The sequence below is a fragment of the Phyllostomus discolor genome, chromosome 6, assembly GCF_004126475.2.
Source record: "Phyllostomus discolor isolate MPI-MPIP mPhyDis1 chromosome 6, mPhyDis1.pri.v3, whole genome shotgun sequence".
NCBI lineage: Eukaryota > Metazoa > Chordata > Mammalia > Chiroptera > Phyllostomidae > Phyllostomus > Phyllostomus discolor.
Genome location: NC_040908.2, coordinates 165060683 through 165087222, shown reverse-complemented (window position 1 = coordinate 165087222; position 26540 = coordinate 165060683). Strand labels below are relative to the sequence as shown.

Sequence of the window (26540 nt, the reverse complement as noted above, 5' to 3'; positions counted from 1 at the left end):
CGAGGGCGGGAACACACAAGGGCGGGGCGGCCCCAGGCCAGCACCTGCAGGTGCGTACATGGGCGACACTATGCGGTGACACGGCTAAGAACGAGCCCCCCGGGGGCCGCTCGGGGGGAGTGCGCTGGGCAGGGGCCGGTTGAGCAGGGCCCCCCCAGAGGAGGCAGCGTGCGCTCCCCAGGCATGAAGAGGAGGCTCAGAGGCAGGGCGTCAGGGCCGCCCTCGGGGTGTGCTGGTTTGCTGGGGTTGGATGTGAGTTGCTGGGGGTGGGGGGGGGTGGGAAGGACAGCTTCCCGCTGGAGACACAGGTGGGGACAGAAGCAGGTTGAGGGGGAGTCCATGGCCTGGCTTTGCACATGGTGAGATGGAGGTGGCTGTTAGCCACCCAGGTGGGGCCTGGGGCGCCAGCCAGCCCTGGGGGGGGGGGGGGGCGGGGGCTGCGGACGGAGCATTCTGAGGGCCCAGGGGCACTTCCCAGTCCCGGCCTGGGTGAGCTCACCCAGCGGCTGTGAGGTTGCACGCCAGACCCTTGGTCTCCGATGTTTATTTCTATTTATTTTTATTTTATCGTCACCCGAGGGCATTTGCTCAGTGCCTTTGAGAGTGGGAGGGAGAGAGGAGGGAAAAGAGAGAAACATCGTGCAAGAGAAGAGCACTGTCAGGTCCTTTCCGCACGCGCCTGCACCAGGGACCGCACCCGCATCCTAGACGTGTGCCCTGCCCGGGGGTCGAGGCTGGAACCTTCCTGTGTGGGACGACGCTCCAAGCGGCCACACCAGCCAGGGTGGGCCTGGTCTCCGCTGCGGCAGCTCAGGGCGTGGAGGGTCCAGCCAGGGAGACTGTGCGGGCGAAGCCAGCGAGGTAGTCACCAGGGTGGCAGCGGTGTCCCCAGGGACAGAGGGGACGGCATCTGACGTGGTGACGTGCTGCTGACAGAGGGTGTGGGGTGGGGACTGGAACTGACCCCTGGGCGGGCAGCTGGACATCCTCGAGGGCCGCGGCCAGCGGGCTTGCGGTGGAGCAGGGGGTGGCCCAGATACTGGACGGAAGGAAGGGGAGGCCGCACGTGCAGGCAGCTCGTGGAGGGAGGCCCGATGGCCAAGTGGTCGCCAGATGGGGAGTGGCCCGGTTCACCAGGGTGATGCCGGCTGCTGCCCCACGCGAACCCCAAAGGAGTCGTGCTTCCAGCACCGCAGAAGTGTATTTCTTGATCGTGGAGCGTTCCGGATGGCTGCGGCCGACCAGTGGGCGGCTCCCCTCCCAGCCGAGATGGGGATGCAGGCTGCCCAGCCCTGCGGCTCTGCCCCGGCCGCCGGGTGCACGGTGGCTGTGCCCGTGGGCGTCAAGCTGTAGAAGGGGACGGGAGGGCGTGACACTTGGGCTCCATTTATGCTCCACAGGTGAGCACCGGCCCCAAGGCCCCCGGAGATGGCGGCCGGTGGGCACGCAGGAAGGGAGGGTGCAGGGGAACAGCCGTCTCCGGCACCGGGTTCTCACGATGGTGGGAGATGCGCCCCGGTCTGGGTGCTGATGGAAACCCCGGGCTCGGGGAAAACCTGACAATGTCTGCAGGAGGAGGGGGACGTCGGGGGAGCACAGGCCCTGAGGCTGTGGGAGGGGCCGGGGTCCAGCTCCGAGGGGCCCTAGGAGCTGCACTGGGCTGTAGGAGATGAGGCTGGGTGTGCAGACACGGCACGTGGACCTGAAGCTCCTCTAGTGGCTGTGAAGTTGGGGGCCCTGGGAGGCCAGTGAGAGCAGAAGCAGGGCTGGCGTTGGGGAGAGGGCAACTGGGTGAGAGTGCAGGCGGCGCCCTGTCCTGCCGCCAGGGCCAGGCGCACCGTGGACAGGGAGTTGGGCTCGGCCTGGTGACGGTGGTGGAGACAGGTGTGGCGGCTGGGCTGTGCAGGTGCAGGGGGAGGGCTGGGATGGCAGATGAGAGGGCAGCGAGGACGTGGGGTGAGGACCCCGCAGAAAGGGAGGCTGCTGCACTGCAGAGCCGGGGTGTCACCGAGTGGTCCCGGTCCAGGTGCAGGGTGGGAGCTGGGTGGAGACGTGGGGGGTGGCCATCACTGGCTTAGCTGGTGACCCTGGAGATGACGGGAGGTGGTGCTGTGGAAGACCCAGTGTCCCCGCCTGGGCCAGCCCGGGTGATCGTGAGGTATTATTAGCAGGAGGATGTCATAACTCCGGGAGTGGACACAGGCAGGCTGTTTGTCAACCTGGTTGGGGTTTTTTTTGGTGGGGGAACCTGGGGGTTCACTGTGTGAGCACCTCTCTCTGCCAGACCGTGACTCCTCCCAGCCCCCACGTCCTGTGGTGACAGCAGCTGCCTCTGGTGCCAGGCCAGGCAGGAGGAAGGCCAGCAGGAGGATGTGCTGTCCATGACTCAGACAGTCCCTGGGTGGCCTGCGGGGCGGGCTGAATCCAGGCGGACGCCCGGAGGAGGCGGCAGCCACAGCCAGCTCAGTTTGCTCGTGCCTCTGGGCTCCCGGAACCTGCGACACAGCATTAACATAGCGTCTGAGCCCGTCCTCACCTCCTGCCCCTTGTCGCCGTGAGGGGGTTCCTCCGGGTGGGACAGCCCTCCTGAGAGGCCACTCTGGTTTGGCCCCTTGGAAGGCACCTGCCAGCTGCCACCTGCCACCCCTGGTTGGAGCCTTCGAAGACCCGCTCGTGCTCCAGAGACTCGGCCCCGGCGCTGAGCCCTCCCCTCCCAGCCCACCCTTAACACCTTTGCTCTCTGCCTCCCTCGCATGGCCTGGGCCCAGCCCCAGTGCCCTGCGCCCTGTCTCCCGGGGTGCTGTGTCCCGGGGTGCTGTCTCCCTGGGGGCTCCTGCCTCCGTGCAAGCCCCCCGCTGGAGCAGCTCCTCCCGCTCCAGTCCCTGTGCGCCTCCCAGCAGCCCCTCCCGCTGCACCAGCCTTGAGCTCCTCCCTCTGCCAGCTAGTGGGCTGCAAGCTTCCCAGGGCTGCGTCTGAGTTGTCTGTCCCCAAACTGTGCCCAGAGCAGGACCCAGCGTGCAGACGGGGCCCTGGCAGGGCCGGAGAGAGGCCACGTGGGCTTCCTGGTCTCTAGTTGAATCTGGGCTCCCGGGGCCTCGATATCCTCATCTGTAAAATGGGCCTCGTGGCCCACTTGGCAATGTGGTAGTTCTCCGACGGTCCTCCGCTTCTCTGGTCACCCCAGTGTCAAAGTCAGGATAATGAGACCCCAAACCCAACTCTTTCTCTAGACCCTCTGAAGACCCTCTCATGTCCTGGGTGTCGCTTGTTCCCAAGGGCCCCACTCCTCGTAGGAACAAATGTGACCCAAAGGTGGCCACAGGCTCAACTCAGAACTCCTCACGGAACAGCGGAGGGGTGCCTCCCTGCTTGATGAGGATGGTGTTGGTGCAGCTGGTGGTGATTCAGGTGATGATGGTGGCGATGGGCAAAGGTCCAATAAGAGGTTTTCCTGGACAGAGAAGCAGCCGACCCCCAGCTGACTTCTGGAGCCGCCCGTTGCCACCTGTGCTGCACTGTGTGTGGCACCTGCCAGGTACCCAGGGGGCACTCGTCAGCAGAAGCCCTGCTGCCTGTCCCTGGCTCCACCCCAGAGCCGTCCCAGGCTTCGGCTACGTGGAAATGCGTTGTTCTGTGGCCTCGAAGCCCCTGACTCCGGGGACAGGCTGAGGCCCGGCCCCCCACGTGTACCCACTGCCCACGCAGAGGCTGTGTGGCGGTGCGGGGGGCAGTCTCGGGCCACTGGCCCCACGCCATCTCAGGCAGGCGGCCCAGGCCTGGGGCTGACTCTCTCATGGCTGTAATTGGCTCCCTCGGGTGAGCTGCTGCAGCCCTGGCCGCAGCCACCTCCATCCGGGCTTCCCAGGAGCCCCCGCCCGGATGCCTCCGGCCCACTGAACACATGTCCTCGATGCAGGCCCAGGGGGGCGTGGGGCGGCCCCTCGGGCTCCTTCCTCTCCGTGCGCCTGGCGGCTCCTGCAGGTCGGGCCCTCCTTCCCCAAAGGAACTTCACACTCCTTCCGGCGTCCAAACAGTATTTCACGTTAAAATTCAACCGAGAGATGTTCGCCTGCCGTCAGAACCAGACCGGTCGTGACTCGCTGCACAAGCAGGCTGGACCTTGCCCGTCTCCGTGGGGGCCTTGCCCGCGGCTGACCCGGACCGGCTGGGACCCTTTAAGGAGGCGGCTGCAAACCCCGCCCCCGGCCCCTGTGCCGCGTCCCGGGGGAGAGTGGGGCCTGTGCCTCAGGGCCCCTCTTCCTGGCTGCCGGTCCCGCTGTCCCAGCCCCGGCCTGTCCTCCGGGATGCTGGTTCAGCCGCATCTTGGAAGGGCCTGGTTCTCCTGCCGAAAGCTGTCTCCTTCCGATTTTGTGAGCCGCAGCCGGCCAAGACTAGTTTCAGGTGGATGCAAGGACTAGCTGGGGAAAGGGAAACATTTAGCAAAACCCCTCCCACTTCACCGGGAAACACGGTGGCCGGAATCCGGCCGCGTGCGCATGCGCGGTACAACCAGCAGCCTTCTCTTCCGCTTCTGGGGACGAGGCGCGCACAGCCGGGGACTGCAGCGGCCAGTGCCGGCCGGCCGTGCCCCTGACACCCCAAGGATCCCCGGACTGAGCGGCACCCGGCCCGAGGGCTGTGCACACAGGCTCTGAAGCTGGCTGTCTGCATCCGAATCCCTGCTCTGACCAAGCTGTGTGGCCTCGGGAAAGGGGCTTAACCTCTCTGTGCCTCGGCGTCCTCCTGTGTAAAACGGGGTAACGAGAGTTCTGATTTTATAAAGCTCTTGAGAGGACTCAGTGGGTTTATGTAGGACCACCAGCGAGAAAGGTCCCTGGCAGCCAGTGAGTGCTTCACATCAGTGCTCTCCTCATCGTCCTTGCCATCACCATCACCTTCACTGTTTAAGGGATTAATTGATTGATTTGTAGAGAGAGAGGGGGAGGGAAGGAGAGAGAGGGAGAGAAGCATCCGTGTGAGAGAGAGACATCGATCAGTTCCCTCTCGTGCACGCCCCGCCTGGAACCGAACCCAGAGCCAGGCACGTGCCCTGCCTGAGAATCAAACCAGCGACCTTTTGCTTTGTGGGGTGACGCCCAGCTGACGGAGGCACACAGGCCAAGGCATCATCCTGATTTCTGAGGAGGACAGCGGGAGGCACCCAGGAGCCCTGGGAGGCTGCTGTGAGGAGGGCCCACGGGGGCGGGGCCAGGGTGGGGAGCAGGCTCAGGGTCAGACCGGGCAGGGCATCTGCCCTTCAAAGGACAAGCGCCTGACTGTGCACCGCGGAGAGGCTGTGGCAAATCCGGGTTGGAACGTGATTTAGGTTTCCACGTAGGGCTCATGTCTGCTTGTGGCCTTAACAAAGAATTCTAACTTTCTAAGAAAGAACACCCGTAATGCAGACACTGGGGACGAGCTTGCAGGCCCCCTCCCACCTGGGCTGTCTGAGCACGATGAAGGGAGGTCCGGGAGGGGGGCGCGGGCAGGGCTCCGGGCTATGGGAGCGTGCCAGAGTCTGTCCTCCAAGGGCTGTGACTCTCCCTGGGTTCCTACCCTGGATGCAGCTGTGTCCTGGAAAGCCAGTGTCAGCCCCAGCCTTTATTTACACGCACATGCAGCATGCCTGCACACAGGTACACTCGCGTGCTCACACGTGTGCACGCAGATGCCACACACATGCACCACTTTCTGAATCCTCCGGGTTCCAGGGGCCCACAGGGGCATCGGAGCCTGTGTGGAACCTCACAGTCCTGCTGGCTGGCCTCCGGCCTCTGGCCTCTCCCGGCAGCCTCCCCCCCAACCCTCTGTCTCCTCTGCTTTCCCCCACCACAGGCAGCTGCTCCTTCGGCCCCCTCCTGTGCTGCTCTTTCTCCTGCAGACGCAGGTGTCCTCGGGGCCTCACCTTCCCTACCTGACCCACTCAAGGGGTTTTCCTAAGCCAAGACAGTTGTACGTCCGAGAGCAAGTCCATTCTCAGCTCTTAGACTTGTGCAGGCTGCGTGCGACTGGATAGAGAAGCCAGGGTGCTCCTTCAGGGGTGGTCCTTGCAGCCCCCACCGCCACTCACTGAGCCTGGTGAGGCCTGAGGGGCCCCTGGGTGCCCCACTCCCACCCTCTGTGCCAGGCCCAGGACCCCAGCGTGCTCTGGCCAGGCGCCTTGGGCTGGCGTTTGACCGGCAGTGCACTGAACCTGTACATGACTCTGTGGAGGATGGACACCTTGGTCACAGAGTCTTCCCATCGATGAATATGGCCCGTCTCTCCGTGCATTTTGGTCTTCACTGACGTCTCTCCGCAGTGTGTCGTGGGTCTCAGTGCACAGAGCTGGCCTCTATTTCCTTGAACTTATCCCTAGACACCACTCCCCCCCTCCCCCCGTGCTGTTGTGGAGTGATGTCTTCTGACTGTTCAGTTTCTGACTGTCGCTACCACACAGAGGTACAGCAGAGTTTCGTGTATTGACCCCGTAGCCTCCAGCCTTCGCAAACTCATTACTTATTTCTGGGAACATTTTCGTGGATTTCTTAGGGTTTTCTACAGTTCCGTTCTCTGCAAATAACGAAGGGTTTGCCCTCCTTTCTAGTCTGTGGGCCTCCTGTTTAGCTTTTCTCGCCTCATTGCACGGACTCGGACTGATGCGGAGCGGAAGTGATGAGACTCAGTTCTAACCCTCGCAGGAAAGCACCCGGCCCCCCACCGCTGGGCGGGATGTGGCCGCCAGGGTGTCCACAGATGCCCCTCACCAGCTGAGCAAGTCCCCGAGTTCCCAGGTTGCTGCATGCCATCGATCAGGAATAAATACTGAATTTGTGAAATGCTGTTCTTATGGAGATGATCACATGGTTTGTTAATAATTTTGTTTGTCTACCTTGATTTTTGAGTGTTAAACCTGCTTCTCAGTCCTGCAATAAACTCCACGTGGTGCTCTGATGGGCACGGCTCAGTGGGCTGGACATCCCCCCACGAGGGGAAAGGTCAGCAGTTTGACGGCCCAGTCAGGGCGCGTGCCTGGGGTGTGGGTTCGGTCCCCCGGTCAGGGCATGTGTGACGGGCCGCCAATTGATGTTTCTCTCTCGTATGGATGTTTCTCTCCACCTCTTTCTCCTTCCCTTCCCCTCTCTCTAAAAATCAATAATGAAAAAGTCTTTAAACTCCACTTGGTCATGATGTGCTGCCTCTTTAAACACAGTATATTGTTGAATTCAATTTTCTAAATGTTGAGACTTTTCCTAAATGTTAAGAATCTTTGTCTCTATGTTTATAAGAGATATTGACTCACAGTTTTCTTTCCTTTAATGCCTTTTTCTGATTTTGGTAGCTGACTAATGCTGGCCTCATCGAATGAGTTGGAGAGTGTTATCTCTTTTCCAACTGTATGGAGGATTTTGAGTAGAATTTTTTTTTTCTTAAATGTTTGGCAGAATTAACCAGTGACACCATCCAGGTTTGGAGTTGTTTCTTTGGGAAGGTTTTAAATCGCAAATTCAATTTCTTTACTAGATACAGGGCTAACAATGTTACCTGTTTCTTGAGTGAGCTGTAGTCATTTTATCCTTCAAGAAATTTGTTAATTGCATCTAAGCGATCTCATCTGTTGGTGAAATCTGGCTCATGATAGTCCCTTATCGTTTCAGCGTCTGTGGGATTTGTAGTGATGCTTCCTCTCTCATTCCTGGTATTGGTGATGTGTCTTTTCTCTCTTTTTTCTGATCAGCGTGTCTAGAGGTTTATACATTTTATTGATCTTTTCCCTAGAACCAGCTTCAGGTTTCAGCGACTCTTTTATGATTTTCAGATTACTGCTGTTTATTATTTCCTGTCTCCTGCTTACTTTAAGGAATTAGCTCTTCTTTTTTCTGATTTCTTAAGTTGATGTATTTGAGAATTCCTTTCTCATGTAGGCATTTAATGCTATAAACTTCATTCTAGTCACTGCTTTAACTTCGTCCTGCAAATTTTGATGTGTCATAAATCCATTTCAAAACATTTTCTAATTTCCTTTGGGATTTCTGTTGTTAATATATTTTATTGATTATGCTATTACAGTTGTCCCATTTCCCCCCATTTATTCCCCTCTGCCCTGTACACCCCCTCCCACCCTCATTCCCACGCCCCTTAGTTCATGTCCATGGGTCGTACATATCAGTTCTTTGGCTTCTCCATTTCCTATGCTATTCTTAACCTCCCCCTGTCTGTTTTGTACCTACCACCTGTGCTACTTATTCTCTGTACCTTTTCCCCTACTCCCTCTGCCCGCACTGATAACCCTCCATGTGATCTCCACTGTGATTCTGTTCCTGTTTTAGTTGTTTGCTTAGTTTGTTTTTGTTTTTAGGTTCGGTTGTTGATAGTTGTGAGTTTGTTGTCATTTTACTGTTCCTATTTAGATCAGCTTCTTTTTCTTAGATAAGTCCCTTTAACATTTCATATAATAAGGGCTTGGTGATGATGAACTCCTTTATTTTGAGCTTATCTGGGAAGCATTTTATCTGCCCTTCCATTCTAAATGATAGCTTTGCTGGATAGAGCCATCTTGGATGTAAGTCCTTTCCTTTCATGACTTTGAATACTTCTTTCCAGCCCCTTCATGCCTGCAAGGTTTCTTTTGAGAAATCAGCTGATAGTCTAGTGGGCACTCCTTTGTAAGTAACTGTCACCTTTTCTCTTGCTGCTCTTAAGATTCCTCCTTATTTTTAGTCTTGGCTAATGTAATTATGATGTGCCTTGGTGTGTGCTTCCTTGGGTCCAACTTCTTTGGGACTCTCTGAGCTTCCTGGACTTCCTAGAAGTCTATTTCCTTTGCCAGATTGGGGAAGTTCTTCTTCATTATTTTTTTCAAATAAGTTTTCAATGTCTTGGTCTTCCTCTTTTCCCTCTGGCACCCCTGTGATTTGGATGTTGGAACATTTAAAGTTGTCCTGGAAGTTCCTAGGCCTCTCCTAATTTTTTTTGAATTTGTGTTTCTTCATTCTGTTCTGCTTGAATGTTTATTTCTTCCTTCTGGTCCACACCATTGATTAGAGTCCCAGTTTCCTTCCCACCGCTGTGGGTTCCCCGTACATTTTTCTTTATTTCACTTTTCATAGCCTTCACTTTTTCCTGTGTTTTACGACCATACTCAATCATTCCTGTGAGCATCCTAACTACCAGTGTTTTGAACTCTGCGTCTGATAGGTTGGTTATGTCTTTGTTGCTTAGTTGTACTTTTTCTGGAGCTTTGATCTGTTCTTTCATTTGGCCCCCACCCCCTTTTTTTTTCTGTCCTCTCCGCACGCCTGTTACTAGTGAAGGGCGGAGCCTCAGGTGTTCACGGGGCGGGGCAGCCCAGTCGCTGGTTTGTGACGCTGTATGTGGGGGAGGGCCCAAGAGGGAACAATGGCGCTTGCTCTGTTCTCTGCCTGTTTGCAGTCCCTTCTCCCACTGCCCACAAGCAAAGTGGGCCCTTCTGGTGCTGATTCCCAGGTGAGTGGGCTTGTGTACGTTCTAGGACCCTGTGGGTCTCTCCTACGAACTGCCCTGTGAGGCAGGGAGTCTCTCCTGCTGCCGCTGCAACCTGCACAGGTGTTTTCAGTCGGGGGTTTTGAGGCTCTATCTCGCCGCGCTGGGACCCTGGGTTGCACAGTCTGTCTCCCTCCCCAATTGTTCCTCCCGGTTTGTCTGCACGTAAATGTGGGACCGCCTGCTCCGCCAGCTGCTGCCTCCCTGCGAGTTCTCCCCACCTGGCTCCTGGCTCCGCCCCTCCTGCCCATCTGGACGAATGCTTCTTTGACTCCTTGGTTGTTGGACTTCCATACAGTTCGATTTTCGGGCAGTTCGGGTTGTTTTTTGTGTTTCAGTTTGTTGTTGTCCTTCTCTCGGTTGTGCGAGCAGGCACAGTGTGTCTACCTACGCGTCCACCTTGGCCGGAAGTTGTGGTTTCTTCTTTGAGCGATGGGTCATTTAGATGAGTGTTGTTTAGTTTAAGGGGTCTTTTTGGATACTGCTCTGCTACTAATTTCTAATTTAACTCTATGATAACAATAATATGCTTTGTGTCATTTAAATCATTTAGAATTTAGTCGTGAAGGGAGGCTGGGGGCCCACAGGGGCCTGTGGGCGGGGGAAGTACGATGGTCACCACCAGACACCAGAGGGTGTTACACAGTCAGGGGGTTTGATTGGAATTGAGTGTCACTGGTCTGGGGTGCCTCGGGTGTGAGAGGGAATTGGGGTGCCCAGGGTGGGGAGCCTGGGGCTGGAGGTCTCCCCGTGTTGTCAAGGAGAGCGGGCCGTGGTCTACAGGGCAGATCCCCAGGGAAGGTGTCACTCTGGGACAGGACCGAGGCTAACCGGGCACGGAGCACTGCAGGGGAGGCCGAGGGACTCGGTGTTCCGGGCAGAGCCCTGGACTGGGCATCCAGCCAGGGTTCACCATGGGACTCTCAGCACGTCACCCCATCCTTCCGGGCTTGAGCTTCTTCACCTCTCAAAGAGGTGGCCGGCCTCAGTTATCCCATTGTTTCAACAGCCCAGGCTGCTGCTGGAGAGGCTCTGCGTGAACTGGGAAAAGGTGGCCCCTTGAGACAGACCAGCAACCAAAAGGTGCCCTGAGGTGCGAGGCCAAAATTAAGGCCCGTGTCACATGCTCTTTGGCACCGGACAAAACCAGGAGGGTCTCGAATGGCCTGACTGCTAGTGTCTGTCCCCGGCCTGCTGCTGTGGACAAGGTCCCCTGGCCAAACAGCGCTCCCATCCAGGGGCCCAGGGGACCCTGTTCTCCCTGTTCTCCATGTGTTAGTTTTTTGCCAACCTGTGAAATCACCAAACAAGCCCACTACACCCCCCCTCTGGGACCAGGCTCCCTGACTCCCAGGGTGGTGCAGGGCCTCCTCCCACATCCCCAGGTGGCCCCCTGCTCTTGTGCGCATCCCCGTGCGCCCCTGTGGTGTGCCGCCGTGCGTGCCCACAATGGATCAAGTGCAGCCCACCTCCTCCGCGCAGGGCCGGGTGTCTGTCGTGTGTGAGGCTGCTGTCCCCGTGACCCCAGGGCAGGGAACACCCCCTCACCAGCAGGGTCACCCTGGCTGGCGGGCAGGGTTGGTTGGCGCACTGCGCATGCACCAAAAGGTTGCAGGTTCGGTTCCCGGTCAAGGCACATGCCTGGGTTGTGGGTGCAATCTCTGGTTTGGGTGCATGCCGAATGTGTCTCTCTCGATGTTTCTCCTTCTTTCTCTCTCAACTCAATAAACATATTCTCGGGTGGGATTTAAAAAAAAATCACCCTTTCTCAGAGTGAACACAGCCCCTGTTAGGGCCAGTGTAGCCCTGGGCTGGACTCCTGCCCCCACCTGCCTCCTCAGCAGGTGCCTCGGGGCAGGACGTGACCTCAACACCCATCTCGGGCAGCTGCGGGCGGTTCTGCCTGTTGGAGCCTGGCCTGCGCTCATAGCCGTGAGTCCTGCTGCTGCCCCCTCCCCCCCAGAGGAAGGTTCTGTGGTCGCTCCCTCTTCACAGGTGAGGACTCTGGAAGTGGGGGGAGAGACCGGACCCAGGTCTGTCTGGAGCTGCCCCTGTCTGTCCTGGGGTCCGCTCCAGAAGCTTGGGGTGCGGACCTTGCAGAGCCAGGTTCTGGTGGGGAGGGGAGGGCGCTGAGTGAAGGTGTGGAGACCGAAGGCAGCCAGGTGGGCCCCGATGGGGCTGAGGCAGGGGCTCTGACCAGAGTGGGGAGGGCAGCAGCCGGCCTGGCCCGGCCACACCCGGCCCTCGAGGCTGCCTGAGTGGCTTGGCCCTCTGAATGGAGACGAGGCGGGTCCCTCCTGCAGGGATCTTTGGCCAGAGGGGCTCCGCCCAGGCAGAACTCCTAGAACCAGGTGCTGTCCGGGCTGACTGCCGCTCACTGGCTGCCCTTGGCTGCTGCTGCTGTCCCCCCCCCCCCCCCCCCCCCCCCCAGAATAAGCAACAGAGGGCAGCGGTGAGTGGTGAAGCGGCTGGTGCACCTTCACAGCGGGGAGGGTGGGACCCGGAGTCCAGTGCCCCAGCGGCAGCGCAAACTCCGCGGGGCTGGGCTCATCCACCACGCACTGGGCGGAGCCTGGAACACCGCTGGGACACAACCAATCAAATGCGGCGACAGAGTGAGTGAAGTCCCAGCATCCCTGCGTTCTTGAATGAGTCACGCAACCTCCCCGGTGTCTCCATCGCTTTGACGGTGAGATGGCACACGACAGCGCCGTGTGGGGCTGCCGTCGGATGACACGGGCGGGGCCGGGGGGCTGTGCTGAAGCAGGAGGGGCCCACTGAGCGCCAGCTGTTAGCACCATAGTCACTCAGGACCTGCCCCGCTGGCCGGCTCGGGCTCCGCGTGAGCACCGCCCCCGGCCAGGGCAGCGGCCCCAGGTGAGCTCGTGCCGAGGGCCCGGGCCTGTCCTGGGTGCTTCCCTGTAACCACGCATCACACCCAGAAACGACTCTTCCAGCTGGGCTGGTTTTTTCTTTTTAATTTTTTTTAACGCCCGTTTTACGAATGAGGAAGCAGAAACGTAAAGGCGGCCCTGATTGTGAGATGAGGTTGAGGACTGTTCCCGCATTTCTCCTCTCTCCAAGCACATGCAGGACGGTAGCGTGGCTGGTTCCCGGAGGGTCCAAGAGAACTCACCCATGGCTCTGCCTGGGCCCGGAGTTCTCCGGGGGAAGACTCGACCAGGACGGCGGACACTGTCCCTCTGCAGGCAGTTTTGGTGCGAAAGCCGAGCAGCAGGCCCGGGTAGACAGGGATTTAGCGCCAGGCATTCTGGCTGCAGAGCCGCTGGGCTCTAACCATCATCGTGTTTTCCTGCCTAAGGCACCGCCGCCCGTGACACTTGGAATAAGTTGCTTCATCTCTCTGAGGTTGGTGTAAAGGCAGACAGCAGTGGTCTCTCCCTGGCAGGGTGTTGTCAGGATTAAATGGTTCCATAAACACAAGCCTTGCCACCCCCCGCAGCCGCTGCCATCCTGAAGGCGAGCCCAGCCAGGCACTGCCCTCTTCGCCAGGACGTGTCCCTGGCCGGGAGCCGCAGCATCTGTGGCCCTGCCCAGCCGCACCCCTGTGTGAGAGGGAGTCCCTCGCTGTTCCTCCAGGTCCTGGGTAGTGGCAGGGAGCGGAATTCCCTGAGTCTCTGGAAGGAAGAGCAGGACGAGACTGGAAAGATGGGGAGAGCACTATAGGAGAGGGCAGGCAGCAGGGGCCGGGCCTGGTGGGGGGGGCACACCCAGCAGGGGGCCCCACATAGCCCCGGGCTGACCTACTAATTGCAAGAAGCCATCTGCTGTCATCCTGTGGGCACAAGGGATGGCCCACACCCTCGTCACTGTTGGCACTTCAGAAGGGAGGGCTTCACCCAAGAGTGGGGAGGAACGCTGGGCTGGGTCAGGAGATGATGCCAGGGGAGGAAAAGCTGGAATAAAGCAGTTGCCCTCTTCAGGGCCTTCCCTAATGTCACCCCCTCCATGGAGCCCACCTAGATGTTCCCATCCAGAAAGGGGGCCTCTGCTTCCCGGGAACATCCAGCATCCTTCATGGGAACTATCCAGGGCCCACTCCACTCTGGTCTCAGGTAATGTGGGGGCCGGCCTCGGGGCTCCCGCTGTGCCACTGAGTTGCCTGCTTGCGCTTTCTGTGTGGTATCAACAAAGTCAGTCCGTGTGCATCAAGAAAATGAATGGGAGGCTGGACACGTGTGTGAGTGAGCGTCATGAGTGAGGGGGGACACGGGGCTGGAAGTCAGGGGGCTGCGGTCCACTCCTGACCTCCTGTGGAGGAAGTCCCGTGACACTAAGTCCTGAAGCCTCAGTCTACCCAGCTGCCCGGTGTGGGGGAGGTCTAACCTGAGACCACCTGTTTTCCGTCTGTGTCCCCTGGAACCCTCGGGTTCTGAGGAGGGGACTCTGCCGGGACAAGGGGGCAGCGGGGGGTGGGTGGGGGTCCCCACTCTACCAGGGCAGCTGCTGGTGTCCTCACCGGGTCCTGCCCGAACAGAGGGTGGTTTCTCATCACAGGCCGGGAGGCCTGCCTGCTGGGGGCCCTGCTGTCGGGCGGGCTCCTGGGGCAGGGCTTGGGGACCGGCTGCTCTGGGAGGCCCTGGCTGAGGACGGCCTCGGGGGAAGGGAGCGGGGCCGTGCGGTCAGTTCTGTGCCAGCAGCTGGGTCCACCTCTGCCCTCTGCCAAGTATCCCCGGGTGCCCGGCCCTCCTCGGCCTCCCCACGGACCCTCCCGGGGTGTCCCTTTCTCCCCCACCCCCAGGTCTGGCGGCCCCTTCGGGGTGCAGCCCGCGGCCCAGCCTGCCGCAGCGAGGTTGGGAAGAGCTCAGCCTCGCAGACAGGGTAGCGGGTTGGGCGCACACGGAAACAGCCCTTCCCCGGGACTGCCCACAGGCTCTGCAAGTCCGGGCAGAGGCACAGAGGACGGTGGGGTCAGCCCCAGAGGTGGCCTGGCCAGCCCGGGGCTGAGGCGCTGGGTCTGCAAGGCTTCGGGGGGCTGAAGGCAGGCCCGGGCCGTGCAAGGCTCAGATGGGGACTAAGGGCCGGGTGACATCATGGAGGCGGCTGGGGGCGGGGGAGGCAAGGCAAGAAGGCAGCTGGGTCTGGGGTGGGTGAGCACGGTGGGGCGGCTGAGGGCGGCACAGGGGGCCTGCCTCCTACCAGGTGGCTGCCGGGCAGCACTCCTCGGGGCCTGAGAGCCTGGGCCCTTCCCGTGAAGGAGAGGGTCATTCGGGGCCCAGGTACCCAGACACCTTCTCGCTCTCCCTTGGCCTGACGGTGGGGACTCCCGGGGTTCACAGACAGCATGGGTGGGTAGCAGCATTCCTCTCCAGGAAGCTGAGGTCCAGGCCACACTCCAGCCATCCCTGCCTCTGTCCCAGTCTCCCTCCATTTTTTTTATTGTATTTATTGATTTTAGGGAGAGAGAGGAAAAGAAAGGGAGAGAGAGAGAGATTGATTTGTTGTTCCACTTATGTATGTGTTCAGTGGTTGATTCTTTTGTGTGTCCTGACTGGGAATCGAACCGGCAACCTTGGCATATCCGTATGATGCTCTAACCAACTGAGCCACAAGGCCAGGGCCCAGTCTCCCTCCTTGAGAAACAAAGGGCACACAGAGAGGCTCTCCAGGGCCCTGCAGCCTCATTCCAAAATAAAAGAGGCCGACAAAGGCCCTCGGCAGCCGCCTGGCTCCCTGCATGCCACATCACACTCACCCGGCTGGGTGCCTGGCCTCCAGGCACCTTTCCCGCCTCCTGTTGCAGCAAACCCAACGCCTGTCTCAGCCTCCCCGGTCCTTCTCCGCCCGCCCCCCCGGCAGGCTCGAGCCCCTGGCTGGGACACCTGCAGGCGGAGGGGATCTTGGGCACGTGGACGTCACCACTCTGAACCTCAGCTTCCTCCGGTAGACAGGGAGCAGCTACTTGGGGATTGGATTCCCGAGATGATATGGCAAAGGTTGTAATGGTGACAGTCTCGGGCAGAGCTGGGACAGTGGGCCCGCCCAGCCTTGAGGATGGGGGAGGGGAAGGAGGGCCCGGGTGGGTCCGTGCAGAGCCAAGCCGTGGGCAGGGAAGCTGGGCCCCGGCGGTCAAGCGGCGCCCTGGCTGCTCCCGCTCGCCACCCTGGCCTCGCCTTGTGGGCCCAGCACGTGGGCCAGGACGAGAGGCCCGCTGCGGCCTGGAGCTGGCCGGGGTCACGCGGCGGCCGAAGAACTTGAGCGAGAAGTTGTTGGCGGCCCGGCCCGGCAAGTCCACGGCGCCGAGAGGACCGGAGGAGGAAGACGGCGTCTCCCAGGTTCTGCAGGTTGTGGGACCAGCCCGGGGAAGGCGATCACGAGGGAGAAGCTGCAGGGCCAAGCCCGGGTCGGGTCCCTGCCCCGCCAGGAGAGGGCGCCCCCACCGAGCCGCTGACCCGAGGCTGCCCCCGGAGGACACAGCCCAGCCTGAGCGTGTCACTGCCAGAGCCGCCGAAGCTACCAAATGTAAGCCGTGTCTCCCCCTGGGGTCGGGCTGTCCCAGGAAGGGGTGGGGAGGGCAGTGGCCTCACCCGTCCCAGGGCTGGGCCATGGGCGGAGGCCCGGGTGGCCTTCTAGCCGCGACGAGAGGGAAGGCCTGACCGGCCGTGTGCACAGGGACTCAGAGGGGCAGGCTGAGCGTCCTCTTGTTCTGGCCTCTGGCTCTGTTTCTGGAGCCACGGCCCGGCTCTGGCTCTGCTCCCCAGAGAGGCCTCTGCCCCTCTGCGGTGGCCCATTTCTCCCTGTCTTAAAAGATGGACTCATGGTAGAACGGAGTCTCAGAGTCTCGGTGGAGGAGGCGGGGCCGGGCTGTCCCTCCTTAGAAACGGAAGGTCTGGTGTCTCCAGCCCTTTAAGGGGCGCTCGAGAGGCAACCACACAGGGATGTTTCCTTCCCTCTCTTTCTCCCTCCCTTCCCCTCTCTCTAAAAATAAATAAATACAATCTTTTAAAAACATTTTTTAAAAGATTTATTATTTTTTTTAGAGAGGAAATAGAGAAAGAGAGAGAGAGAAACATCAATGTGCAGTTGCTGGGGGCCATGGCCTGCAACCCAGGCATGTGTCCTGGCTGGGAATCGAACCTGCGATGCTTTTGGTTCGCAGCCCACGCTCAATCCACTGAGCTGCACCAGCCAGGGCACAGTCTTTTTTTTAAAAAGCATTTGATCCACTCTCTGATCTAAGATGTAGCGAATGTCCTCGTAAATATGTGTGTGGCTAAATATAGCATAAAATAAACATTTTCCTAATCTTTCATTTTATTTCAAGGTAAGTCCCCGCTGAATCTGACTCTCACTTTTCAGTATGCTCCCGTAGAAGCCACTTTGACTGCATGTGTTTTATGAAGGGGGCTTTTCTCAGTCCCAGGCCCCTCGGGTGCCAGGGCAGGGCTCCCTGGTGGGGAGGCGAGGGTCCCACGCTCCATGTGGGGCCTGCAGGTGACACCTGGGGACGAGGCCGCTCAGTCTGTGTTCCAATGCCTGCTTGTCCTCTTGATTTTCCTCTTGAGTAAGTTACTTGCCACTCTGGCTCCCTCTGGCCCCACCTGTGCGTGTGAATGAGTTTATCTCTCAGGGTGGCTCAGAGAGGTAAGGAGGGGCCCCGTGCCCCCCGCCCCAGAGAAGTGTGCTGTTGGGTTGAATCCATTGCTGAAACGCAGGGGCCGCTTCAGCCACTGCTGGGCCGGGGTCTCCCTCCAGCCTGTGCTGTCAGCCTGGCCCCGGGTCCCCCCAGCAGGAGCTGGCCTCCGGGCCACATCAGCACATACTGCCTGTCCCCTGCCCTCCAGGACTCCTGCCTCCGGAGGAGCTGCCTGTCCCAGCCTGAGACTCACCCCCAGAGGCCTGCAGGGGCCCCACACAACATCACTTCCCCTCCCCCCACAGCTCTGCTCCCAGCAGGGTAGATAGGGGTGGCATGCCTCACCGATAACAGACAGCAGCTTCTCCTACAGAGTGTGGGCACGCGGAACCGGTCCAGCGGCGACTGGAAGGCCCTTGCAGAGGCCACCGCCTCCTCCATGGCGCACATCAGCACCTCGGGGGGCACAGGACCACAGTGAGTGTTGGGCCTGTGGCCCCGCCCCACCTCCAGGCCAGGGCATGGTGTCCAGAGTGGTGGGGGAGCCTGGGCTTGACCTCTGGAGACTGCAGGGCCCTCGGAGGAGGAGTCTCAAGTCCCGGCTCCGGCCCTCTGCGCTCCGGGCTGCGGGGTGCTCTTGGCAGCTACTATGCAGAACCCCTCCCTCCTTCCTCACTCATCAAGGCTGACGTCAGGGCCGGCCCACTCCAGCCGTACTGGCCCCTCTCTGCACCCCAAGGGCCCATCCAGCCTCCTGCTGCCCCTCTGTGCTCCGCCTGCCTGGTGCTCAGTTCAGCCCTGGTCAGCTCTAACTTGCCTCTTCCTGGAAGCCTTCCCTGATCCTCCTGCCTCTGGGCGATCTGCGTCCTCTAGTCTTTGGCTGCACATCCTCCCCACACCTACCGCCCTGAAACAGTTGCCTTTGGATAAGAACATCCCATCCCCAAACACACAGGGAGGCCCCTGAGGCGGGTGTGCGGTGCGTGTGCATTAGGGTGGTGAATGACAGAGGTGGGGAGGAGGGTGTATTGTTGGTAACAGTTATATTGTTACTGGCGGTAGCGATGGCGGTGAAGGTGTCGGCGATAGTAACGGTGATGGGGATGATGGTGCTTTGTGGGGATGCTGATGGTGATGGTGGTGGTGGTACTGGTGATGCTGGTGGTGATGCAGATGAAGTTCATAGTTGTGGTCTGCTGGTGAGGTGCTGATGGGGTGGTGAAGGTGATGGTGGGGGTGTGCATGGTTATGACGCTGTTGATATAGTGGTGGTGTTACTGTTGGTGGTAGTGATGGTAGTTATGTTTGTGTAGAAGTGATGGTGGTGATGGTGATGATGGTGATGCTAATGGTGGTGGTAGTGGTGCTGATGGTGGTGGTGGTAGTGATGGTGGTGAAGGTGACAGTGGTGATGGTCGGTGGTGGTGGTAGTGATGGTGATGGTGGCCATGATGATGTGATGGTGCTGGTGTTGGTGATGGTGGTGATATGATGGTTGTGATGATGGTGGTGGTGGTGGTGGTGATGATGATAGAGATGGTGAAGGTGACAGTAATGGTGGTGGTTATGGAGGTGGTGGGGGAGTGGGCAGTGGTGAAGATGGTGATAATGCTGATACTATATCAGCAGGTGTCCTTTCCCAGCCACATCCCACACTCTGGGTCACAAAAAGCAGCACCTCACCTCTGTGGTCAGTGTCTTCTTGGCATCCCTGACGCCATTTATCCTGGCCACGTTTCTGAGTTCCTGAAGGGCTCGGTCCGGATTGCCAGGACTCATTAGCCTTCATGTGGATTCTGGCAGCCGCCTGTTAGAGAACAGCCTGGTTGGGTCTTTGCTTTCCCCACACGTGCCGGGCCCACCCCACAGGCCCGGTGCGGAGGGCATGGCAGGCAGCAGACCCGCCCCCGCCACAGGAGGGAGGAGAAGGCAGCCGCAGCTCCCTCTGCAACGCTGACGCCAGGCCGGGAGACGCAGTCCTCTGAGACTTGCGGAACGAGGGCCAGAGCCCTCCCCCCAGGACCATCCCATCTGGCTCCCTGGAAGCCGGATCCTGCCCACCTGGGCAGTGCACGCAGCAGGCGCCCAGGCTGCGTGGGCACAGGCTGACTCTGGGGCCATTGTCGTGGCGGAAAGCTGACATCATGCTGAACTAAAAAAAAAACAACCCACGCATTAAAAACACTGCCAGCCGGACCGAATGGTCTTATAAACAAGTCTGCTTCTTCCCAGCCTCGGGGCAGGTCGGCAGGGGGAAGGGCCTCCCTGGTGAAAGGGGCACAGTTCCCCGGCCAGCAGGATCTCTGCCCAGCGTGCAGAGAAGCCAAGAGAAACTTCTGGAGGCAGTTGGACAGTGGTTCAAAGAGCCCACGGGCCTAGGTTCCCATCCTGCCTCTGGCCCTCACCAGCTGCCCGGCCTTGGGCAAGCGGCTGGCCCTCTCAAGGCCTCAGCCCTCAGCTGAAAACTCTGGTGATAACATCCCTCCCTCGTTAGAAGAAATGGTAACACATATCTGGTGGTACCAGCAGCTCCCCGGGCACAGCCAATCAGTGCGACCAGGGTGGCCCTCGCCCTTGCTCAGGGATCCCGTGTATGCAGTGAAACTGCACGTGGTCAGTGGCTCTGTCTGCTGACGTGTCTGCCGTGCGCGGGGCGGGAGTGCAGGGAGTGCCTGAGATGTGGTGAGCGAGCCCGAATGACTCCCTACACCCACAGCGGGCTTCCCTGGGCCCAGGTGAGCTCAGCGCCGCCGACTCACGGGCCCAAGAGAAGGCACGGGGACCTGAATTCGTGTGTGTTTCCCATGTCTCCTACTCCAGTCCCCCCCCCCCGCCCCAGGCGGGTGCAGTCGTGCCCCGGTACCTGTCGGCTCCAGAACTCGGCAAACTCTGCACTTGCTGCATTTTCACGAGAAAAAGATGTTTGAGCCCTCGGTGCTCGCTCGGGACTCGTCACATTTGCTAAAACGTGTGTGAGTCACGCTGCTGCCCCACAAGAGAAAGCGCTTCCTAGTTTGGTACTTGTCAGTTTCAGCCCTCGTCAGTTTCAGCACTCCTCACAAGTTCCAGATCGAATTAACCAGGAGTTCTGAGGTCCCGAGGTCCCGCTGTAGTTGCAGGCCTCAGGGGTTTTTGTGGCACCAAAATAATAGTGATCATGACATCTTTCCATATCCGATGCCTATCCTCATGACTCGCACGCCCACAGGCTCCACAAATGATGTGCAGGCGAGGCCGCTGCGTGTGGGGGTGCTGATGCCAATGGGAGGGAGGCCAGTGGGCTGGGTGGGACCCCAGACCTCTGGCTGAAATGCCTTCCCTGGAACTCTGAACCCCCAAACCGTCTCTCCCCATTGAGGGCCCCATTCACATCACCCCTTTCCAGGGCTCTCAGCTTCCTGGACTCATGGACAGCCAGGGTGGCGGGGTTGAGGGGCCCCCTCCCATCTAGGTCCCCCTCCTGTTCACTGATGCAATCCCCAAGGGAAAAGGCCCAACACCGTACCTACCAGGGTATCCGGAAGATGGCAGAGAAGGGTGCTGATGTGACCAGATGGAGGGCTCTCCAGTCCCGCAGGGCAAAGGCCAGACCACCCAGGGCCACGTGGCCTGCGCTGTAGCTGCACCCCAGCATCGTCACTGTGACAGCCCGCCTGTGGGTCGTGGTCCACTCTACCACTGAAAGGTAACGTGGTAGTTTGTGGGTGAGGGCCCCGCCCCCCTACCTCCCCATGGCAGGGGGTGGGCCGAGCAACTCGCTGAGTGTCCTGGGGTCAGGAAGATTCTGGCCAATCCAAAAGCGCTGAAGAATCGGAGGCCACAATAGAGAAGGAAACCTGGGGCAAAGATGGCACTAGTGTGGCCTCAGCCACCTGCAGGCAGCACCAGCTCCGCCTCAACTTCCGCCCTAACCTGTTTGGGGAGCAAGCACAGTGGGGCCTGGAGAGGAGCCCGGGATGTGGGCACGGAGGAGTAAAGCTGGGGTGCCGGCCGGAGCCCCGCTGTGGGCGCGCATGTCAGTGCTGGCGGCGCGCCCTTCCCCAGCCCTCGGAGCATGCGCAGCGTGTGTGTGTCATGGAAACAGTGACGCCTTGCTCTCCGCAAGCAGCATGGCCTCCTGGTCAGAAATGGACTTTGGCATCGGATGCCTGGGTTTGAGTCCCGCTCCGCCCTTCCTGGGAGGCCAGGAAGGAGGACAGCTACGGGGTGGGTGGGGAGGCCTCACCTCGGCTATGATGGTAGAGCTGAACGTGCTGTGGTCGTAGGCCCAGCCGTCCACACAGGGCTCCGTGGCTGCCTCGCTCCAGTGGGTGGCTGTGGCGTTGGGGTCCAGGAGCTGCCACTGAGGCTGGCGGAAGCGCTGACGCTGGTGGGGCCCGTGGTTGGGGCCCGGTGGGATGGAGATGACCAGGAGGGCCTTGGGTGTGAGGGCCACAGGGGACTCAGAGCCATTGTCTAGCATGTGGGCCCAGCAGCGGTGGCCAGGGGGTGGCCGCCGAGAAGTACAGAAGCATTCGGGAGGGTACGGAGACAGCAGGGGGGAGGGGGTGATGACACCCCCACCCCCACTCACTCCAAGAGCTCGGAGAACGCCATGGCCAGAGCTGCCAGCGTGCAGGGCAGGTCTCCTGGTGGGGATGGGGGCGGGGCAGCACAGTGGTCAGGGAGCCGGTGGGTGCCCGGCCTGCTGCCAGGAACCACTAGCAAGTACAGGGCCCCCGGGCCTGCACCCAACCCACTCTCTGGACAGGTGGGCTGAGCCACTGACCAGCAACCAGCCCAGCCAGTCCGAGGTGACCTCAACGCTCTCAGAAGCTCCTCCTCACCCTGTTCCCAGGAGGGACTGCCTGGGGGCCCCGCCGCTCTGGGGACACTGAGGGACAGAGCTCCCTGTGCCCAGGCTGCCTGGGGTGCCTGAAGCACTCTGGCCTTCCAACATGCAAAGGCCAGGTAGATTTTGTAAAAAACAGCAAGCTGCCCCACGGGGATGCTACTGAACCACAGCTGTGGAGGAAACACCCACAGCAGCCATCGCCTGGCAGCCCGGGTCAAGGCTGGGTCTCCACGTGGGCCCAGGTGAGAGAGGCAGGCTCCGCTGTGACAGCGCCCACAGCAGCGCCCTGCCGGCCGGCTGACCGAGCTCCCAGATCTCAAGCTGTCAGAACCCTCCATGTGTGGCCCTTTCGGTCAGGGAACAGTTGCCCCCCACCCCCTTCACGCATGCTGGACAGTTTCAGTCCATCTTGCGGAAGCACAGAGGCGAGGACAGGGAAAGGCCCACCTCCCAGCTGGCCTCGAGGAGGCAGGGGTCAGGGTGGAGCGCCTGCGAGCCTGTGACCAGTCCCTCCTTCCCCGGCGCCTCCGCCAGGCAGCACTGGGAGACCAGCTCGCAGACCGCGCTATTTTGGGAAGCTTCTGTTTCCAGGTTCCAGGTGGCCTTTATTAGATCGTAAGCTCCCCCAGGGTGGAAACCAAGCCTACAGTTTCCTGGCATCCCTTAGAAGCCCCTCTGTGGGCCCTGGAGCTGGGCAGGTGCACAGGGTCGGGAAATGAGTAAGGTCACAAAGTCATGCCACCATGACCCAGGGTCTCCCACCAGTGCAGCCTGGTGTGAGGAGGGGCCAAGTCAGCCCCGCCCCGGGGCCTCTCCTGGACCGCTGCTTGCTCTGCTCTATGCCGACCGTGCTGCTGACACCCTCTCATTCACTCCTCATCACGGCCCAGGAGAAGGGTGGTGCTAATGCCCCCAGACAAGGAAACAGGCTCAGAGAGGGCAGGCAGCTTGCCCCAGGTCACACAGCGGAGTCAGGATTCAAATCAGACTCTAAAGCCTGAGCTCTGCTCTGGCTGGTGTGGCTCAGTGGACTGAGCACCAGCCTGTGAACCAAAGGGTCTTTGGTTCAGTCGGGGCACATGCGTGGGTTGCAGGCCAGGTCCCAGGTAGGGGCCACATGACAGGCAACCACACATTGATGTTTCTCTCCCTCTCTTTCTCCCTCCTTCCCTCTCTGTCTAAAAATAAATAAATAAAATATTTAAAAATAATAATAAAGCCTGAGCTCTTCCCATGGCCCTGGCCAGCTGCTATGGGGCCTCGGGCCTGTCGTGGACCAAATCTCAGCCAGAGGCTGGAATTCAGGGTTTGGGTCGGAAGGAGGGCCAGCCCAGGAGCCCAAAGCCGCCTCCCAGGCTGTGAGAGGGAGTCGCTGGGTCAGCTGCAGAGGGCAGTCTGAGTGCCCAGCGCGTGGGGGAGGCGTGGCTGTGCATCTGGGCCCTGAGCTTCCCAGAACCCCTCGCAGGTCTCGGGGAACTTAGCCAAGATGTCATCTGGCCAGGAAGTCAAGGAGTCGGATTCCGGGCCTGCGTTTCAAAGCCAAGGCTGCTTCCTCACTCTGCCTCTCTGGGCAGGAACTCATTATACGCTTTTTAAATCCTCTCCCGAGGATAAGTTTATCGATTTTAGAGAGAGGGGAAGGGAGAGGGAGAAACACCAATGTGAAAGAACGTCGATTGGCTGCCTCCTGTATGTCCCCCGACTGGGGACTGAACCGCAGCCTAGGTATGGGTCCCGACCAGGGACTGAACCTGCAACTCTGGTATACGCAACAAGGCTCCAACCAACTGAGCCACCCGGCCAGGACTCATTCTGCATTTTGAAATAGCAAACAGAGAGAACCACCTCTCACTAAAGCACAGGGAGCCAGTCGCGCATAACCCCATAACAACCTGGGACAGCCTAAAGGCTGACTTTCACACAGAAAAAAAATGTGCCACGTGCCTGTGTACCTACGCCATCCCACAGGGCAGGTCCGGACGTGGCACCGTTACCTCGAAGAGAGGCTTCCCCTCTCCGGCCACGTCCGTGTTTCGAACCTGAGCCTGGATCAGAAGCCACAGGAGGGCCCAGGAACATACATTGTACTACGGGCCCCCAGGTGATTCCACTGCAGTGGGACCCAGCCTCACCTGCAGAGAATTTCTGGGCTAAAAGAGGCTGCTAAATCAAGGCATCGGAAAGAATTCTTTTCTCTTTCTTCTTCCATGGGCTTTAAAAAATGTTCTCTTCCCCCCTGCCCTTTGCCTGCCGTGGGCGCCCCTAGGCTTTGCTTACAGCAGAAGGTCAAGCCTCCCGGATGTGACAGAAGGCTCCTGGAACTTCCAACTGCCTCGTGCTTCCACGCCAAGGAATTTTTGACTTGCATTTTCTTTTTTTCTGGCGCCTCTGGGGGCAGGGCTTCCTACAGCAGCTCCGCCACCTGGTGGTCACAACCAGGACTGCAGCATTCACAGCATCGCCTCATTCTTGCTGAAGTGCCCATCCCCCCGAGGGTTCCCAGGCCCAGGTGGGGAGCAGAGGCACAGGGGGAGGAGGCAGGCAGCCTCAGGTTATAGCCCCCAAGCCCTCCACGTGTCTCATTAGATTAATTGGTGTGAATTGAACCCCTGGTTCTCATTGAACCAGAATTGCCATTGGGGTGGGTTTTCCTTGTCAATTAAAGCCAAGGTGGAGCTCAGCTGCCCAACAGCCTCAGGCAGCTCACCTCCCTTCTCTGGCCCTGAGCTCCGCAGCTCCACCTGGCGGCCTCCCACCTAAGGCTGTGAGATTTAATGAGAGAATGGACGTCAGCCATCGACATCCCCGTCCCCACTCCAACGTGGTACCTCGCCCATATCTCTCCCTTCGTTTCTTTTCCAGTGGACGTCAAGGCCTCTCCGATTCAGCGGGACCCCCTGGGTTCGGCCCCTGCCTGCACTTGGGGGAGAACCCGGGTCGGGAGAAGGGGAGGAACCTTCCTAGGCTCACGTCCCCGGGCGGGGCCAGGGGTCTGTGAGGTCTCAGGTTCAAGGCTTCCCGCACCAACCCGTGCGAAGAGAGCCAACGATCCATCTGAAAGCCAAAGAAACAGTAGCCATAAAGAAATAAAAAAGGAAATAAAACAAAAAAGAAAAAAATAAAGAAGGAAACGGTAACCACAAAACATCTGACTCTCTTTTTGTCTGGAGAACGGGGCTCCCGGGGCGGGGCGGGTGCTGGTGCGGAGCGGCCGTGCTCAGCCCCAGGTGGGACGCTGGCGGACCTCGCCTCCTCAGCTCCTTCCTTCCTCCCCGAGGGCCCAGCTGTGGGGACACCCCCAGGGACACCCAGCGTAAGGCATGTCTTGCTTCCCTCTGGAATGCTCCTCGGGTCGCTGTCCAGCGAGGGTTTCGATCTCCCAGGTCTTACACAAAAACCTCCTCTTTGCAAACCCTCCTGAGGGCTCCCACGTGCCTTTTGCCAGGGAGGGAAGGTGGAGGGCATGCACGTTGTACAAGTCACAGACTCACGTCAGGAAAAAGGAAGTCCCTTCCCTTGTGCCCCGACCCCAACGATCCCACGCCCAAGAGGAGCCCCCACGACTGCTGGCTTCCGCGCACTCGGAAACACGGCGTCATGAGCGAATGTCATTCCTTTTTCATCCAGAAGCTGCGTGTGCACACGGCCAACAGCCCCAAGGTCCAGAATGCGGAAGACAGGCACCCTTCCTTGCCCCCAGCACCCTCCGCTGCCCAGGGACAGTGGCCACCAGCAATGGAGGCACTTTCAGAAAAGCGTAGAAGTTCTTCAAACATAGGCGTCAAGTTTTAAAATGTTGACTAGGCAGTAAATCCACACGGTTTGAAACCAGAAAATGTGCCGTAAGGAACAAGAGGAGAAGGCGTGCGCTCTCAGCCCCTCCCCACCCGCCAGGGGTCGCGCTTGCCACGCCCCCTCCGGGAGGCCGTTTGCGTTTCTTAGGCTTCCTTTCGGGCTGTCCCGCTCGGTGCAGAGGGTAAACGTGCATTCCCAGCTTTACTTTCCCTCACACAGAAGGTAGTTTAGCATTTTGCGTCTATCTCCCACCTTACCCCCTGAGCGCCCGCGAGGTCCTCCTCCGTCTGTTATAGCTGCGTAGTATTCCGCTGTCTGGATGTCCATCATTTCTTTAACTGGCCTCCTGTGGATGGACGCTGGGGTGGCATTCAATATCTCAATGTCGCAGGGGACTGGAAATGTGTGCACTGTTCCTAAGGCGTGCGCGGCATCTGCAGGGAGCGTTCCCGGCAGCCGGGCCTCCGCGCGCAGGCCCCAGGGGCCTCCTGGATTTTGCAGAGGCAGCCCCCGCCCCGCCCTCCCCCGGAGCGCACCCCTGAGTCGGCTCCCTCACACAGGGCGCTGCCACCACACCTGTGGCATCCCGCCAATGTCATGGGTGACAAATGGCATCTCCATGTAGCTTTATTTTGTATTTTGAGCATCTTTTTGTAGATTGAGCATCTTTTTGTAGATTGAGCATCTTTTAATATAGTTTTTTTTTTCCTACAAGCTGTTTCTTTGTATGCTGTGTCTATTTTTTATTGCAGTTCGTGGCTGCCTCACCAGTTTCTATAAGCCCCTTATATGTTAGGGTGGCTCTGCTGTGGT

The 26540-nt window shown here is 59.5% G+C and overlaps 1 protein-coding gene across 1 annotated transcript; it reads right to left on the bottom strand.

The window, feature by feature from the left end:
- Window positions 1-1130: 1130 nt before the first annotated feature.
- On the bottom strand, window positions 1131-21624 carry LOC118501453 (solute carrier family 22 member 11-like). The gene is given in 14 exon segments (XM_036030022.1): window positions 1131-1347; window positions 1839-2040; window positions 2309-2495; window positions 13066-13297; window positions 14306-14397; window positions 15218-15767; window positions 15769-15812; window positions 15814-15847; window positions 17439-17554; window positions 18782-18905; window positions 20608-20776; window positions 20854-20958; window positions 20961-21010; window positions 21319-21624. Coding segments are annotated over 14 exon segments (2364 nt in total). The 5' UTR covers window positions 21561-21624.
- Between the last annotated feature and the right edge of the window lie 4916 nt (window positions 21625-26540).